This window comes from Pseudophryne corroboree, chromosome 1, assembly GCF_028390025.1.
Source record: "Pseudophryne corroboree isolate aPseCor3 chromosome 1, aPseCor3.hap2, whole genome shotgun sequence".
NCBI lineage: Eukaryota > Metazoa > Chordata > Amphibia > Anura > Myobatrachidae > Pseudophryne > Pseudophryne corroboree.
This window is the reverse complement of record NC_086444.1, coordinates 593,705,703-593,723,194: the sequence shown is the minus strand read 5'-3', so window position 1 is coordinate 593,723,194 and position 17,492 is coordinate 593,705,703. Positions and strand designations below refer to the sequence as shown.

At 49.6% G+C, this 17,492-nt stretch overlaps 1 protein-coding gene across 1 annotated transcript in view; it reads left to right on the top strand.

Moving 5' to 3' along the window:
* LOC134900719 (uncharacterized) overlaps positions 1 to 17,074 on the top strand; it is a 227,514-nt gene extending 210,440 nt beyond the window's left edge. The window contains exon 5 of the mRNA XM_063914261.1: positions 16,652 to 17,074. Within this exon, the coding sequence (XP_063770331.1) occupies positions 16,652 to 16,786 (135 nt within the window). The 3' untranslated portion in view covers positions 16,787 to 17,074. The remainder of the gene's footprint in view (positions 1 to 16,651) is intronic.
* Positions 17,075 to 17,492: the final 418 nt, after the last annotated feature.

Here is a 17,492-nt window from a genome sequence, read left to right as displayed (position 1 = left end):
AACCATGTGCAGTGCAGGGGAGGCAGATATAACATGTGCAGAGAGAGTTAGATTTGGGTGGGGTGTGTTCAATCTGCAATCTAATTTGCAGTGTAAAAATAAAGCAGCCAGTATTTACCCTGCACAGAAACAATATAACCCACCCAAATCTAACTCTTTCTGCACGTGTTATATCTGCCCCCCCTGCAGTGCACATGGTTTTGCCCAATTGCTATCAAAAATCCTGCTGCGATCAACTTGGAATTACCCCCCAAATTTGTGGAGCAATTAGCACTGCATGGTGCAAATTATATATTAAATTAATCTATATAGAGACATATGTTTGCACGCATCTCATTTCAGCCGTTAAATTATTTATAATAGCGCAAAGTGAACTTTTGTATTCTGTTTGGTATTACCTGTGGCAACAGGGAGTGATTCCTTCTATGCGTACACAGGCATATTATCACTGTTTGCAGCTGATTAGTAATTAAGATTTTTGAGGGGTATTCTCTTTTTATTTTATTTAATGATTAATATTAGCGCCTAGAGACGTATTTGTGCGCTCCGGGGATGGCTCTGAGGTACATTGTGCGACGCTATGAGGGGCGCCCTGAGCCAGGGCGACACCCTACACTGGTCCAGAAGCCTGTCGGGGGCCCCGGATCTCAGCCAGCACTAAATCCTCAGGCCAGTATAATCTGATATAGAGCGGGAAGACAGCGCCATTAAGGGGGCGGATCTTCTCAGAGCGGACCCAGCAGCGTTCAGCGCCATTTTCTCTTACGTCCTAGAGGCTGCTGGGGACTCCGTAAGGACCATGGGGTATAGACGGGCTCCGCAGGAGACATGGGCACTATAAAGAACTTTAGATGGGTGTGCACTGGCTCCTCCCTCTATGCCCCTCCTCCAGACCTCCGTTAGATCCTGTGCCCAGAGGAGACTGGGTGCACTACAGGGGAGCTCCTGAGTTTCTCTGAAAAATAATTTTGTTGGGTTTTTTATTTTCAGGGAGCACTGCTGGCAACAGGCTCCCTGCATCGTGGGACTGAGGAGAGAGAAGCAGACCTACTTAAATGATAGGCGCGCTTCTTAGGCTACTGGACACCATTAGCTCCAGAGGGTCGGAACGCAGGTCTCATCCTCGCCGTTCGTCCCGGAGCCGCGCCGCCGTCCTCCTCACAGAGCCGGATGATAGAAGCCGGGTGAGTATAAGAAGAAAGAAGACTTCAAAGGCGGCAGAAGACCATTGCTACCACACACAACACACACAGCGGGCACTGAAGGGTGCAGGGCGCAGGGGGGGCGCCCTGGGCAGCAATTATAAACCTCTAGGGACTGGCTAATATATATATAAGGGCTGCGGGGGCAGTTTATTATATAATCCCCCGCCAGTATAGTAAGTTTGAGCGGGACCGAAGCCTGCCGCTGAGGGGGCGGAGCTTGATCCTCCAGCACTAACTAACCAGTGCCATTTTCTCCACAGCACACTGCAGAGAAGCTGGCTCCCCGGATTCTCCCCTGCTGAATACGGGGGGGGGGGGCACTTTTTATTGGCGCAGTGAGTGTATATTTATATAAAAGCGCTGTTTTGTCTGGGAATTTGGTTTCCAGTGTCAGTTGGCGCTGGGTGTGTGCTGGCATACTCTCTCTCTGTCTCTCTAAAGGGCCTTATTGGGGAATTGTCTCCATATAGATATATCCCTGAGTGTGTGGGGGTGTCGGTACGCGTGTGTCGGCATGTCTGAAGCGGAAGGCTCATCTAAGGAGGAGGTGGAGCAGATGATTGTGGTGTCTCCGTCGGCAACGCCGACACCTGATTGGTTGGATATGCCGAATGTTTTAAATGCAAATGTGTCTTTATTACATCAGAGGTTGGACAAAGCAGAGTCCAGGGATAGAACAGGGAGTCAATCCATGGCTTTAGCTGTGTCACAGGGCCCTTCAGGGTCTCAGAAACGTCCCCTGTCCCAAGTAGCAGACACTGATACCGACACGGATTCTGATTCCAGTGTCGACTACGATGATGCGAGGTTACACCCAAGGGTGGCCAAAAGTATTCATTATATGATTATTGCAATAAAGGATGTTTCTCTGACGTCCTAGTGGATGCTGGGTACTCCGTAAGGACCATGGGGAATAGACGGGCTCCGCAGGAGACTGGGCACTCTTTAAAGAAAGATTAGGTACTACATCTGGTGTGCACTGGCTCCTCCCTCTATGCCCCTCCTCCACACCTCAGTTAGAATCTGTGCCCGGCCAGAGCTGGATGCACTTAGTGGGCTCTCCTGAGTTCACTAAAAAGAAAGTATTTGTTAGGTTTTTTATTTTCAGTGAGATCTGCTGGCAACAGACTCACTGCTACGTGGGACTTAGGGGAGAGAAGCAAACCTACCTGCTTGCAGCTAGCTTGTGCTTCTAAGGCTACTGGACACCATTAGCTCCAGAGGGATCGAACACAGGGCCCGACCTCGATCGTCCGGAGCCGCGCCGCCGTCCCCCTTGCAGAGCCAGAAGACGGAAGATTCCAGAGAAAATCGGCGGCTGAAGACTCCGGTCTTCAATAAGGTAGCGCACAGCACTGCAGCTGTGCGCCATTGCTCCCACAGCACACCACACGCTCCGGTCACTGGTGGGTGCAGGGCGCTGGGGGGGCGCCCTGGGCTGCAATATGTATACCTTACTTGGCAAACTGCACATAGTACAGTTCTAAACTGTATATGTGCCTAATCCCCCGCCATAAATGTTATTAAAAAAGCGGGAGAAGCCCGTCGCTGAAGGGGCGGGGCTATCTTCCTCAGCACAGCCAGCGCCATTTTCTCTTCACAGCTCCGCTGGAAGGACGCTCCCCAGGCTCTCCCCTGCAGTATACACTACGGAAAGGGTAAAAAAGAGAGGGGGGGCACATAAATTTAGGCGCAAATTGTGATAATAAGCAGCTATTGGGGGAAAATTCACTTTGTATTAGTGTAAAATCCCTCTGTTATATAGCGCTCTGGTGTGTGCTGGCATACTCTCTCTCTGTCTCCCCAAAGGACTTTGTGGGGTCCTGTCCTCAGTCAGAGCATTCCCTGTGTGTGTGTGTGCGGTGTGTCGGTACGGCTGTGTCGACATGTTTGATGAGGACGCTTACGTGGAGGCGGAGCAGGAGCCGATATGTGTGATGTCGCCCCCTGCGGGGCCGACACCAGAGTGGATGGATATGTGGAAGGTATTAACCGACAGTGTCAACTCCTTGCATAAAAGGTTCGATGACGTAACAGCTTTGGGACAGCCGGCATCTCAGCCCGCGCCTGCCCAAGCGTCTCAGAGGCCATCAGGGGCTCAAAAACGCCCGCTACCTCAGATGGCAGACACAGATGTCGACACGGAGTCTGACTCCAGTGTCGACGAGGATGAGACAAATGTACAATCCACAAGGGCCATCCGATGCATGATTACGGCAATGAAAAATGTGTTGCACATTTCTGACATTAACCCGGTTACCACAAAAAAGGGTATTATGTTTGGGGAGAAAAAGCAGCCAGTGACTTTTCCCCCATCTGATGAGTTAAATGAATTGTGTGAAGAAGCGTGGTGTTCCCCAGATAAGAAACTAGTGATTTCTAAGCGGTTACTAATGGCGTACCCTTTCCCGCCAACGGATAGGTTACGCTGGGAGACATCCCCTAGGGTGGACAAGGCGCTCACACGCTTATCAAAAAAGGTGGCACTGCCGTCTCAGGATACGGCCGCCTTAAAGGAGCCTGCAAATAGAAAGCAGGAGGCTATCCTGAAGTCTGTGTATACACACTCAGGTACTATACTGCGACCTGCTATTGCTTCAGCATTGATGTGTAGTGCTGCAGCAGCATGGTCTGATTCCCTGTCAGATAACATTGATTCCCTTGACAGGGATACTATTTTGCTAACCATAGAGCATATTAAAGATGTAGTCTTATATATGAGGGATGCACAGAGGGACATTTGCCGGCTGGCATCTAGAATTAATGCAATGTCCATTTCTGCCAGGAGGGTATTATGGACTCGGCAGTGGACAGGTGATGCTGATTCTAAAAGGCACATGGAAGTTTTGCCTTATAAGGGTGAGGAATTGTTTGGGGACGGTCTCTCGGACCTCGTGTCCACAGCAACAGCTGGGAAGTCGACCTTTTTACCTCAGGTTCCCTCACAGCCTAAGAAAGCACCGTATTATCAAGTACAGTCCTTTCGGCCCCAGAAAGGCAAGCGGGTCAGAGGCGCGTCCTTTCTGCCCAGAGGCAGGGGTAGAGGGAAAAAGCTGCACCAGACAGCCAGTTCCCAGGAACAAAAATCCTCCCCTGCTTCCACTAAGTCCACCGCATGACGCTGGGGCTCCACAGGTGGAGCCAGGTGCGGTGGGGGCCCGTCTCCGGAATTTCAGCGACCAGTGGGTTCGCTCACAGGTGGATCTCTGGGTTCTACAAGTGGTATCTCAGGGATACAAGCTGGAGTTCGAGACGTCTCCCCCTCGCCGTTACCTCAAATCAGCCTTGCCAGCTACTCCCATGGAAAGGGAGGTAGTACTGGCGGCAATTCACAAGCTTTACCTCCAGCAGGTGATAATCAAAGTTCCCCTCCTTCAACAGGGACGGGGTTACTATTCCACAATGTTTGTGGTACCGAAACCAGACGGTTCGGTGAGACCCATTCTAAATTTGAAATCCTTGAACACTTATATAAGGAAGTTCAAGTTCAAAATGGAATCGCTCAGGGCGGTTATTGCAAGCCTGGAAGAGGGGGATTTTATGGTATCACTGGACATCAAGGATGCTTACCTACATGTCCCCATTTACCCACCTCACCAGGAGTACCTCCGATTTGTGGTACAGGACTGCCATTACCAATTCCAGACGTTGCCGTTTGGTCTGTCCACGGCACCGAGGGTATTTACCAAGGTAATGGCCGAAATGATGATACTCCTTCGAAAGAAGGGAGTTATAATTATCCCGTACTTGGACGATCTCCTTATAAAGGCGAGGTCCATGGAGCAGTTGTTGGTCGGAGTAGCACTATCTCAGGAAGTGCTACAACAGCACGGCTGGATTCTGAATATCCCAAAGTCGCAGCTGGTTCCTACGACGCGTCTGCTGTTCTTGGGTATGATTCTGGACACAGAACAGAAGAAGGTGTTTCTCCCGGAGGAGAAGGCCAAGGAGTTGTCATCTCTGGTCAGAGACCTCCTGAAACCAAAACAGGTGTCGGTGCATCACTGCACGCGAGTCCTGGGAAAGATGGTAGCTTCTTACGAAGCAATTCCCTTCGGCAGGTTCCATGCAAGGATCTTTCAGTGGGATCTGTTGGACAAGTGGTCCGGATCGCATCTTCAGATGCATCGGTTGATCACCCTGTCCCCGAGGGCCAGGGTGTCTCTGCTGTGGTGGCTGCAGAGTGCTCATCTTCTCGAGGGCCGCAGATTCGGCATTCAGGACTGGGTCCTGGTGACCACGGATGCAAGCCTCCGAGGTTGGGGGGCAGTCACTCAGGGAAGAAACTTCCAAGGACAATGGTCGAGTCAGGAGACTTCCCTACACATAAATATTCTGGAACTAAGGGCCATTTACAATGCCCTAAGTCAAGCAAAACCCCTGCTTCAAAACCAGCCGGTGCTGATTCAGTCAGACAACATCACGGCGGTCGCCCATGTAAACCGACAGGGCGGCACAAGAAGCAGGATGGCAATGGCAGAAGCCACAGGTCAAGGGACCCTCAGGCGATAGCTGTGGACGCTCTAGTGACACCGTGGGTGTACCAGTCTGTTTATGTGTTCCCTCCTCTTCCTCTCATACCAAAGGTACTGAGGATAATAAGAAAGAGAGGAGTAAGAACTATACTCATCGTTCCGGATTGGCCAAGAAGAACTTGGTACCCGGAACTACAAGAAATGATCTCAGAGGACCCTTGGCCTCTGACGCTCCGACAGGACCTGCTACAGCAGGGGCCCTGTCTGTTCCAAGACTTACCGCGGCTGCGTTTGATGGCATGGCGGTTGAACGCCGGATCCTGATGGAAAAGGGCATTCCGGTTGAAGTCATTCCTACGCTGATAAAAGCTAGGAAGGATGGGACAGCAAAACATTATCACCGCATATGGCGAAAATATGTTGCTTGGTGTGAGGCTATGAAGGCCACCACAGAAGAATTTCAGCTGGGTCGATTTCTGCACTTCCTACAGTCAGGAGTGACTATGGGCCTAAAATTGGGATCCATTAAAGTCCAGATTTCGGCCCTGTCTATTTTCTTTCAAAAAGAACTGGCTTCACTGCCTGAAGTTCAGACGTTTGTTAAGGGAGTGCTGCATATTCAGCCCCCTTTTGTGCCTCCAGTGGCACCTTGGGATCTCAACGTAGTGTTGGATTTCCTAAAATCACATTGGTTTGAGCCACTTCAGACCGTGGAGTTGAAGTATCTCACGTGGAAAGTGGTCATGCTTTTGGCCTTGGCTTCGGCTAGGCGTGTGTCAGAATTGGCGGCTTTGTCATGTAAAAGCCCTTATCTGATCTTCCATATGGACAGGGCAGAATTGAGGACTCGTCCCCAATTTCTCCCTAAGGTGGTATCAGCGTTTCATTTGAACCAACCTATTGTGGTGCCTGCGGCTACTCGGGACTTGGAGGATTCCAAGTTGCTGGACGTAGTCCGGGCCCTGAAAATCTATGTTTCCAGGACGGCTGGAGTCAGAAAAACTGACTCGCTGTTTATCCTGCATGCACCCAACAAGCTGGGTGCTCCTGCTTCTAAGCAGACTATTGCTCGCTGGATCTGTAGCACGATTCAACTTGCACATTCTGCGGCTGGACTGCCGCATCCTAAATCAGTAAAAGCCCATTCCACGAGGAAGGTGGGCTCTTCTTGGGCGGCTGCCCGAGGGGTCTCGGCTTTACAACTTTGCCGAGCTGCTACCTGGTCGGGATCAAACACGTTTGCAAAATTCTACAAGTTTGATACCCTGGCTGAGGAGGACCTTGAGTTTGCTCATTCGGTGCTGCAGAGTCATCCGTACTCTCCCGCCCGTTTGGGAGCTTTGGTATAATCCCCATGGTCCTTACGGAGTACCCAGCATCCACTAGGACGTCAGAGAAAATAAGAATTTACTCACCGGTAATTCTATTTCTCGTAGTCCGTAGTGGATGCTGGGAGCCCGTCCCAAGTGCGGAGTTCTGCAATACTTGTATATAGTTATTGCTTAACTATAGGGTTATTGTTCTGAGCCATCTGTTGAATGAGGCTCAGCTATTGTTCATACTGTTAACTGGGTATAGTTATCACAAGTTGTACGGTGTGATTGGTGTGGCTGGTATGAGTCTTACCCTGGATTCCAAATCCTTTCCTAGTAATGTCAGCTCTTCCGGGCACAGTTTCCCTAACTGAGGTCTGGAGGAGGGGCATAGAGGGAGGAGCCAGTGCACACCAGATGTAGTACCTAATCTTTCTTTAAAGAGTGCCCAGTCTCCTGCGGAGCCCGTCTATTCCCCATGGTCCTTACGGAGTACCCAGCATCCACTACGGACTACGAGAAATAGAATTACCGGTGAGTAAATTCTTATTTTTACATATCACTGATGACCCCTCTGTCCCTGACAAGAGGGTACACATGTTTAAGGAAAAGAAACCTGAGGTAACCTTTCCCCCATCTCATGAGCTGAACGCGTTATTTGAAAAGGCTTGGGAAACTCCAGGCAAGAAACTGCAGATTCCCAAAAGAATTCTTATGGCGTATCCTTTCCCTACGCAGGACAGGTTACGGTGGGAATCCTCACCCAGGGTGGACAAGGCGTTAACGCGCTTGTCCAAAAAGGTGGCGCTACCGTCTCCAGACATGGCAGCCCTCAAGGATCCTGCTGATCGCAGACAAGAAAATACCTTATAATGTATTTATACACATACGGGGGCTTTGCTCAGACCGGCAATATCGTCGGCTTGGGTTTGTAGCGCTGTGGCGGCTTGGACGGATACTTTGTCAGCTGACATTGATACCCTGGATAGGGATACCATTTTATTGACCTTAGGTCACATTAAAGATGCAGTCTTATATATGAGAGACGCTCAGAGAGACGTTGGTCTGCTTGGTTCGAGAGCCAACGCCATGGCGATTTCTGCTAGGCGAGCCCTGTGGACCCGCCAATGGACGGGTGATGCCGACTCAAAGAAGCATATGGAAGTTTTACCTTACAAAGGTGAGGATTTATTTGGGGAAGGTCTCGCGGACCTGGTTTCCACAGCTACCGCGGGCAAATCTACTTTTTTACCTTATGTTTCCACAATATCAGATGCAGTCCTTTCGGTCGCATAAGTCCAGAAGAGGTCGGGGCTCTTCCTTCCTCGCCAGAGGTAAGGGATGAGGGAAAAAGCTGCCTGCTACGGCTAGTTCCCAGGAGCAGAAGTCCTCCCCGGCTTCTACTAAATCCACCGCATGACACTGGGGCTCCACTGAGGGAGTCTGCGCCGGTGGGGACACGTCTTCGTCTCTTCAGCCACATCTGGGTTCAGTCAGACGTGGATCCTTGGGCAATGGAAATTGTATCCCAAGGATACAAGCTGGAATTCGAAGACGTGCCTCCTCGCCGGTTTTTCAAATCGGCTCTACCAGCTTCTCCCCCAGAGAGGGAGATAGTTTTAGCTGCAGTTCAAAAACTGTGTCAACAACAAGTGGTTGTCGAGGTTCCCCTAGTTCAACAGGGGAAGGGGTACTATTCAACCCTATTTGTGGTCCCGAAACCGGATGGCTTGGTCAGACCCATTCTAAATTTAAAATCCCTAAACCTGTACTTGAAAAAGTTCAAATTCAAGATGGAATCGCTCCGGGCAGTTATCTCCAGCCTGGAGGGGGGGGGGGGGGGATTTATGGTGTCACTGGACATAAAGGACGCATACCTTCATGTCCCCATATATCCCCCTCATCAGGCGTACCGGAGATTCGCTGTACAGGACTGTCATTACCAGTTTCAGACGTTGCCGTTTGGGCTTTCCACGGCCACGAGGATTTTCACCAAGGTATTGGCGGAAATGATGGTGCTCCTGCGCAGGCAGGGAGTCACAAATATCCCGTACTTGGACTATCTCCTGATAAAGGCGAGATCGAAAGATCAGTTGCTGAAAAGCGTGTCGCTCTCCCTGAGAGTGCTGTAGCAATATGGCTGGATTCTGAATCTACCAAAGTCACAGTTGGTTCCAACAACTCTGCTATCTTTCTTAGGCATGATTCTGGACACGGAACAAAAGAGGGTTTTTCGCCCAATGGAAAAAGCCCAGGAACTCCAGAACATGGTCAGAGACCTGTTAAAACCGAAAAGAGTGTTAGTCCATCAATGCACTCGAGTACTGGGAAAAATGGTGGCGACCTACGAGGCCATCCCATTCGGCAGGTTTCATGCGAGGACGTTTCAGTGGGACCTTCTGGACAAGTGGTCTGGGTCCCATCTTCAAATTCATCAGAAAATAAGCCTGTCCCCCAGGGCCAGGGTGTCTCTCCTGTGGTGGCTGCAGAGTGCTCACCTTCTAGAGGGACACAGGTTCGGCATTCAAGACTGGGTTCTGGTAACCACGGACGCGAGCCTCCGAGGTTGGGGAGCAGTCACACAAGGAAGAAACTTTCAGGGGATATGGTCAAGCCAGGAGGCTTGTCTACACATCAACGTACTGGAATTGAGGGCCATATACAACGGCCTGCGTCAAGCGGAGAATCTTCTTCGTGACCTACTGGTTCTGATTCAATCAGACAACGTCACAGCCGTGGCTCATGTAAACCGCCAAGGCGGAACAAGGAGCAGAGTGGCAATAGCGGAAGCCACCAGGATTCTGCGCTGGGCGGAAAATCACATAAGTGCTTTTGCAGCAGTCTTCATTCCGGGAGTGGACAACTGGGAAGCAGACTTCCTCAGCAGACACGATCTCCATCCAGGAGAGTGGGGACTTCATCAGGAAGTTTTTGCAGAGATAACAAGTCATTGGGGACTTCCTCAAATAGACATGATGGCGTCACGCCTCAACAAGAAGCTTCGGAGGTATTGTGCCAGGTCAAGGGACCCTCAGGCAGTAGCAGTGGACGCCCTGGTGACACCGTGGGTGTTTCAGTCGGTCTATTTGTTCCCTCCTCTTCCACTCTTCTCAAAGATATTGAGAATCATAAGACGAAAAAGAGTGCAGACAATACTCATTGTTCCGGATTGGCCTCGAAGGGCCTGGTATTCCGATCTTCAGGAAATGCTCACAGAAGATCCATGGCCTCTTCCTCTCAGAGAAGACCTGTTACAACAGGGGCCCTGCGTGTTCCAAGACTTACCGCGGTTACGTTTGACGGCATGGCGGTTGAACACCGAATCCTAGCTGGGAAAGGCATTCCGGAAGATTTCATCCCTACTCTGATGAATGCTAGAAAGGAGGTGATGGCGAGACATTATCACCGTATCTGGAGAAAGTATGTATCTTGGTGTGAATCCAAGAATGCTACTACGGAAGTTTTCCATCTGGGCCGTTTTCTCCATTTTCTACAGACAGGAGTGGATATGGGCCTAAAATTAGGCTCCATTAAGGTACAGATTTCGGCCCTATCAATTTTCTTTCAGAAGGAATTGGCTTCTCTCCCAGAAGTCCAGACTTTTGTAAAGGGAGTTATGCACATACAGCCTACTTTTGTGCCTCCAGTGGCACCATGGGACCTTAACGTGGTGTTACAGTTCCTAAAATCTCACTGGTTTGAACCTCTTCAAACGGTTGAATTGAAATTTCTCACTTGGAAGGTGGTCATGTTGTTGGCCTTGGCATCTGCAAGGCGGGTGTCTGAATTGGCGGCTTTGTCTCACAAAAGCCCCTATCTAATTTTCCATGTGGATACAGCAGAATTAAGGACTCGTCCTCAATTTTTGCCTAAGGTGGTTTCATCGTTTCATACAGTATGAACCAACCTATTGTGGTACCTGTGGCTACGAAGGACTTGGAGGATTATTTAAAATATATGTAGCCAGGACGGCTCGGGTTAGGAAAACAGAGGCACTGTTTGTCCTGTATGCAGCCAACAAGGTTGGCGCTCCTGCTTCTAAGCAGATTATTGCTCGCTGGATCTGTAACACGATTCAGCAGGCTCATTCTATGGCTGGATTGCCGTTACCAAATTCGGTAAAGGCCCATTCCACTAGGAAGGTGGGCTCTTCTTGGGCGGCTGCCCGAGGCGTCTCGGCATTACAGCTTTGCCGAGCGGCGACTTGGTCGGGTTCAAACACTTTTGCTAAATTCTACAAGTTTGATACCTTGGCTGAGGAGGACCTCATGTTTGCTCAATCGGTGCTGCAGAGTCATCCGCACTCTCCCGCCCGGTCTGGAGCTTTGGTATGATCCCCATGGTCCTTATGGAGTCCCCAGCATCCTCTAGGACGTAAGAGAAAATAAGATTTTAAACCTACCGGTAAATCTTTCTCCTAGTCAGTAGAGGATGCTGGGCGCCCGTCCCAGTGCGGACATGTTTCTGCAAGGCTTGTATATAGTTATTGCTTACATAAGGGTTATGTTACAGTTAAGATCAGTCGTTGGCTGATGCTGTTTTGTTCATACTGTTAACTGGTTGCGTATATTCCATGTTATACGGTGTGGATGGTGTGGGCTGGTATGAATCTTGCCCTTAGATTAACAAAATCCTTTCCTCGTACTGTCCGTCTCCTCTGGGCACAGTTTCTCTAACTGAGGTCTGGAGGAGCCAGTGCACACCCATCTAAAGTTCTTTATAGTACCCATGTCTCCTGCGGAGCCCGTCTATACCCCATAGTCCTTAGGAGTCCCCAGCATCCTCTACGGACTAGGAGAAAAAGATTTACCGGTAGGTTTAAAATCTTATTTTCCTGCCTGCACAGCGCTGACGAGGAGAATCAGGTCCCTCCGCAGCAACTCCAGCTACCTACAAACAGTACCAGGAGGCTGCAATTTGACTGTGTATCCTGTTAAGGTACACAGTCAGCGTGGAAAAGGGTTCTCCCTTTGGTATAAAAGCGCTGTGTGTGGGTTGGCTCCAATCTCTGTCTCTCTTGCCATTCTTGGGGGGGGGGGGGGGGGGGGACTCTGTCTGCCATCCCCTGTGTGGAGTGTTTGGTGGTCTCCTTTTAGCTATGTCCAGTGACACTGTGTCATATGCTGCAGAGGAATTGTCCTCCCAGGATGATCCCATTCCATGTAATCAGGATAGCACTGGTTTAGCACAGATACCAGCAAGGGAGCCTGAGTGATTTTCCTCTATCAAATCTTGGATTTCTCAGATTTCTGACAGGGTTGCAAGTAATGAATCTGCAACCCAGGTATTACAGAACTCTATGGCAGTATGGCCCGTTTCTGGTACCTTGGGACGCTCCGCTATATACCCCCACAAACGTGCGCTTGTGCATGACACGGATACCGATTCTGACACCACAGACTGTGATGGGGATGTGTTGCGGGGGTCTGCATCTCTTGCAAAGGGGGTGCAATTGATGATAGAGGCTATCAGGGATGTGTTACATATTAATGATACCACACCTGAGCAGGTTGAGGAGGCCTTTTTCACTGAAAATAAAAAAGCCTCGCTAACCTTCCCTGCGTCAAAGGAATTGAATGCTATATTTGAGAAAGCATGGGAAAACCCTGAGAAAAAATTCCAGATCCCTAAACGGGTACAGGTGGCGTTTCCTTTTCCTGAGGAGGAAAGAAAAAAAATGGGAAAACCCGCTGATTGACGCATCTGTGTCCAGACTTTCAAAGAAGGTGGTTTTACCTGTTCCAGGATCTACCGCCTTAAAGGAGCCGGCTGATTGTAAAATTGATAACACTTAAATCAATGTACACTGCTTCAGGGACCATATTACGTCCTACTATTGCTAGTGCATGGATTGCAAAGGCTATAGTAAAGTGGTCGGCTACCTTACTAGAGGATTTGGATACGATGGATAAGGGTGATGTTGAATTATATTTACGCAACATTCACGATTCAGCAGGTTTTATGGTAAAATCCATGAAAGACCTGGGTTCCATGGCTGCGGGCATATCTTCCATGTCTGTTTCAGCTCGTCTGGGACTGTGGCTGCGCCAGTGGTTGGCCGACGTGGAATCCAGAAAGAGTGTGGAGTCCCTACCCTATACAGGTCAGGCTCTCTTTGGGGAAGCTTTGGACCGTCCAATACCTTCTTTAGGGGAGGTCGAGTTAAGTCCAAGAAACCTGCCGCAGCAGGTTCCCGGGAACAAAAGCCTGCTTCAGGTACGCCAAAGTCCTCCGGATGACGGTGGACCGCGCGGCCTGGAAGTGGGGCCAGTGGGAGCGAGACTCAGACAATTCAGTCACATCTGGGTATCATCCTGCCTGGATCCCTGGGTGATAGATATTGATTCCCAGGGATACAGGCTGGAATTTCAAAGTCTCCCGCCTCATTGTTTTTTCAAATCAGGCTTACCAGCTCTGCTGGCAGACAACACTGTCCTACAAGAAGCTGCCCAAAAGTTGGTGGAGGCACAGGTCATTGTGCCAGTTCCTCCTCATTCGCAAACCACAGGTTACTATTCGAGCCTTTTCGTGGTACCGAATCCGGATGGTTCGGTCAGGCCCATTCTGAACCTAAAATCATTGAACCCCTTTCTAAAGGAGTTCAAGTTCAAAATGGAGTCTCTCAGGACAGTGATATCAGGTCTGGGAGAGGGGGAATTCCTGGTATCCCTGGATATCAAGGATGCGTACCTACACATTCCGATCTGGCTGCCGCATCAGGCTTATCTCCGTTTCGCACTACTGGACTGTCATTTCCAGTTCCAGGCCCTGCCATTCGGCCTCTCCACAGCACCGAGGGTGTTTACCAAGGTGATGGCAAAGATGATGGTTGTCCTCCGCAAACAAGGGGTGAACATCATTCCATTAGCTGGACGATCTGCTGATAAAGGCATCGTCTAAGGAGAAGCTGCTGCAGTCCATTGTTCTCACAACCCGCCTCCTCAAGATCCACGGTTGGATTCTGAACCTTCCCAAGTCACATTTGGAACCAACCCAGAGGTTGTCCTTTCTGGGAATGATCCAAGACACAGAAGTGCAGTGGGTGTTTCTTCCGCAGGAGAAGGCGTTTGTGATACAAATAATGGTCCGGGATGTCCTGAAGCCAGCCCGGGTGTTGGTTCATCAATGCATTCGCCTGTTGGAAAAGATGGTGGCTTCTTACGAGGCTCTCCAGTACGGGAGGTTCCACGCTCGGGCCTTCCAACTGGATCTCCTGGACAAGTGGTCAGGATCTCGTCTCCACATGCACCAGAGAATACATCTGTCACCGAAGGCCAGGATTTCGGTCCTCTGGTGGCTACAATTACCTCACCTTCTGGAGTGCCGCAGGTTCGGGATTCAGGAATGGGTCCTTCTAACCATGGATGCGAGCCTTCGGGGCGGGGTAGCAGTCACTCAAGGAGTAACTTTCCAAGGAAGGTGGTCAAGTCTGGAAGCCGGCCTGCCCATCAACATCCTGGAACTAAGAGCCGTCTACAACGGTCTTCTTCAGGCAGCCCATCTTCTAAGAAATCGGGCCATTCAAGTGCAGTCGGACAATGTAATGACAGTAGCCTACATAAAGCGACAAGGCGGAACGAAGAGCAGAGCTGCAATGTTGGAGGTGACAAGAATCATCCTCTGGGCAGAAAGATACGCGTTGGCGCTCTCAGCAATCTTCATTCCGGGAGTGGTCAAATGGGGAGCAGACTTTCTCAGCAGGGGAGTGGGTTCTCCATCTGTAGGTGTTCAAGGAAATAACAGACCTTTGGGGGTTACCCCAAATAGACATGATGGCTTCTCGTCTCAACAAAAAGCTTCAACGCTATCGTTCCAGGTCGAGGGACCCACAAGCAGTGGCAGTGGACGCCCTGGTGCCTCCGTGGGTGTTCCAGTCGGTGTACGTGTTTCCACCACTTCCACTCATTCCAAGAGTTCTAAAGCTCGTAAGAACAAGAGTTCAAGCGATCCTCATTGCTCCAGACTGACCAAGGCAGGCTTGGTACGCGGACCTTCTGAATCTCTTGCAGGAGTAGCCGAGGCTTCTTCCTCTTCGGGAGGACCTGCTGCAGCAGGGGCCGTTCGCCTATCAAGACTTACCGTGGCTACATTTGATGGCATGGAAGTTGAGCGCCTAATACTTGCTCGGAAGGGCATTCCGAAGAAGGTAATTCCTACCCTGATACAGGCTAGGAAAGGGGTAACGTCTAAACATTACCATCGTATTTGGAAGAAATATGTCTCTTGGTGTGAATCCAAGAAGTTTCCTACGGTGGAGTATCAACCCGGACGTTTTCTCTTCTTCCTGCAAGCAGGTGTGGATATGGCCCTGAGATTGGGATCTGTGAAGGTCCAGATTTCGGCCTTATCCATTTTCTTCCAGAAACAATTGGCTGCCCTCCCTAAGGTTCAGACTTTTTTTGAAGGGAGTTCTGCACATCCAACAGGAGGTTGAGGTCAAATTTCTTACATGGAAGGCTGTCAAGTTATTGGCCTTAGCTTCGGCTAGGCATGTGTCCGAATTGGGGGCTTTATCCTGTAAAGGCCCTTACTTGATCTTCCACGAAGATTGAGCTGAGCTCCGGACAAGTCATCAATTTCTTCCGAAGGTTATGTCGGCATTTCATATCAACCAACCTATTGTGGTGCCAGTGGCTACTGACTCCTCAATTACATCAAAGTCCTTGGATGTTGTGAGGGCTCTGAAGATATACGTGAAGAGAACTTCTTGTCACAGAAAGTCGGACTCTGTTTGTCCAATATGATCCCCAAAAAATTGGGTGTCCTGCTTCTAAGCAGACGATCTCTCGCTGGATTAGGTTCACTATCCAGCACGCTTATTCTACGTCAGGATTGCCGTGTCCAAAATCTGTTAAGGCCCACTCTACTTGAGGTGGGGTCTTCCTGGGCGGCTGCCTGGGGTGTCTCGGCATTGTAACTTTGCCGAGCTGCAACTTGGTCGGGGTCGAACACGTTTGCACAGTTTTACAAGTTCGATACTTTGGCCTCTGATGATCTGAAGTTCAGTCAATCAGTTCTGCAGGAGCCTCCGCGCTCTCCCTCTTGTTCTGGGAGCTTTGGTACATCCCCATGGTACTAATGTGGACCCCAGCATCCTCTAGGACGTAAGAGAAAATAGGATTTTGGTTACCTACTGGTAAATCCTTTTCTCGTAGTCCGTAGAGGATGCTGGGCGCCCGCCCAGCGCTTCGTTTTCCTGCAGTCGTTATCTGGTTCAGTACACCTTTGTTTAGTTATGTACTGCATTGTTACTTGGTAAGTAATGTTTCAGCAGTTGCTGAGAGTTTCAAGCAAGTTAGCTTGTGTTGCCTTGTATGTGTGAGCTGGTATGAATCTCGCCACTATCTGTGTTAAATCCTTCTCTCGAAGATGTCCCGTCTCCTCGGGCACAGTTTCTAGACTGAGTCTGGTAGGAGGGGCATAGAGGGAGGAGCCAGCCCACACTCTCAAACTCTTAAAGTGCCAATGGCTCCTGGTGTACCCGTCTATACCCCATGGTAGTAATGTGGAACCCAGCATCCTCTACGGACTACGTGAAAAGGATTTACCGATAGGTAACCAAAATCCTATTTTTTTTCTTAGTTATTAACTGTAAAACATATTAGGGATTAGTCATGTTCCTGTGTTTAGCTCACGTTTCGTGTAACATCTTTCATAGGCAGCTGAGGCCTACTTGGTCCGTCTATTCGAAGATGCCACCCTGTGCACTATCCACGCCAAGAGGGTCACTCTACAAGTCGATGATATTCAGCTTGCACGGCGGATTAGAGGGATCCAAGATGGGCTGGGATAAACTGAAGCACGTTTTTATGACCTTGAAGATTTACAGGCTTCACCACGTTTTACAGTTCACACGTTTTTTTATTAAATAAGTTGATCTGTTTGGTTGCTTTTATTTCCCAGATTTTATAGTGTGTGCGAAGGTAACTTTTTGCGTACTCATGTTACAGCATATGGACATCTGCCCTATGTGGTTCTTTGTCACTCTGACATCAACAATCTCCATGATCCTTTCATGCTTTATATGCAAATAGTTGTATTTGTATAGTTGACAATAAAACTGATTTGGTCTTTCAAAAAAGTGTGTAGCAGCAATGGACATATTGTGCATCAATCTTGTCCTTTAATGAAACACCTCCCTCAAGACCTGGACACTTTAAGTGTTTATGTCCTAAGACTATAATTGGCCACCGACCCCCAACTCCCTTTCTATAATACTGTAATTTGGCTGCTGTTTTGTCATCCAGACTGTGGAATACACTTTTATCAATGGCTTTTTCTCTGGCTGGGTCCACAGGTTATCCACAGGATAACATTGGGATATGCCGGAGCGACAGCGGAAATGGCACCAAGCGGTCACAAGCTTTCTGGCCTCCCAGAATGCATCGGGGCTTCACCATATAATCCCGCCCACTGACTCAGTCAAATCAGTTTTTGTTTGGTGCGGCAGGAGCCGGACCATGGTCACTGGGCTGCTGTTAATAAAGCAGCCTGAAGCT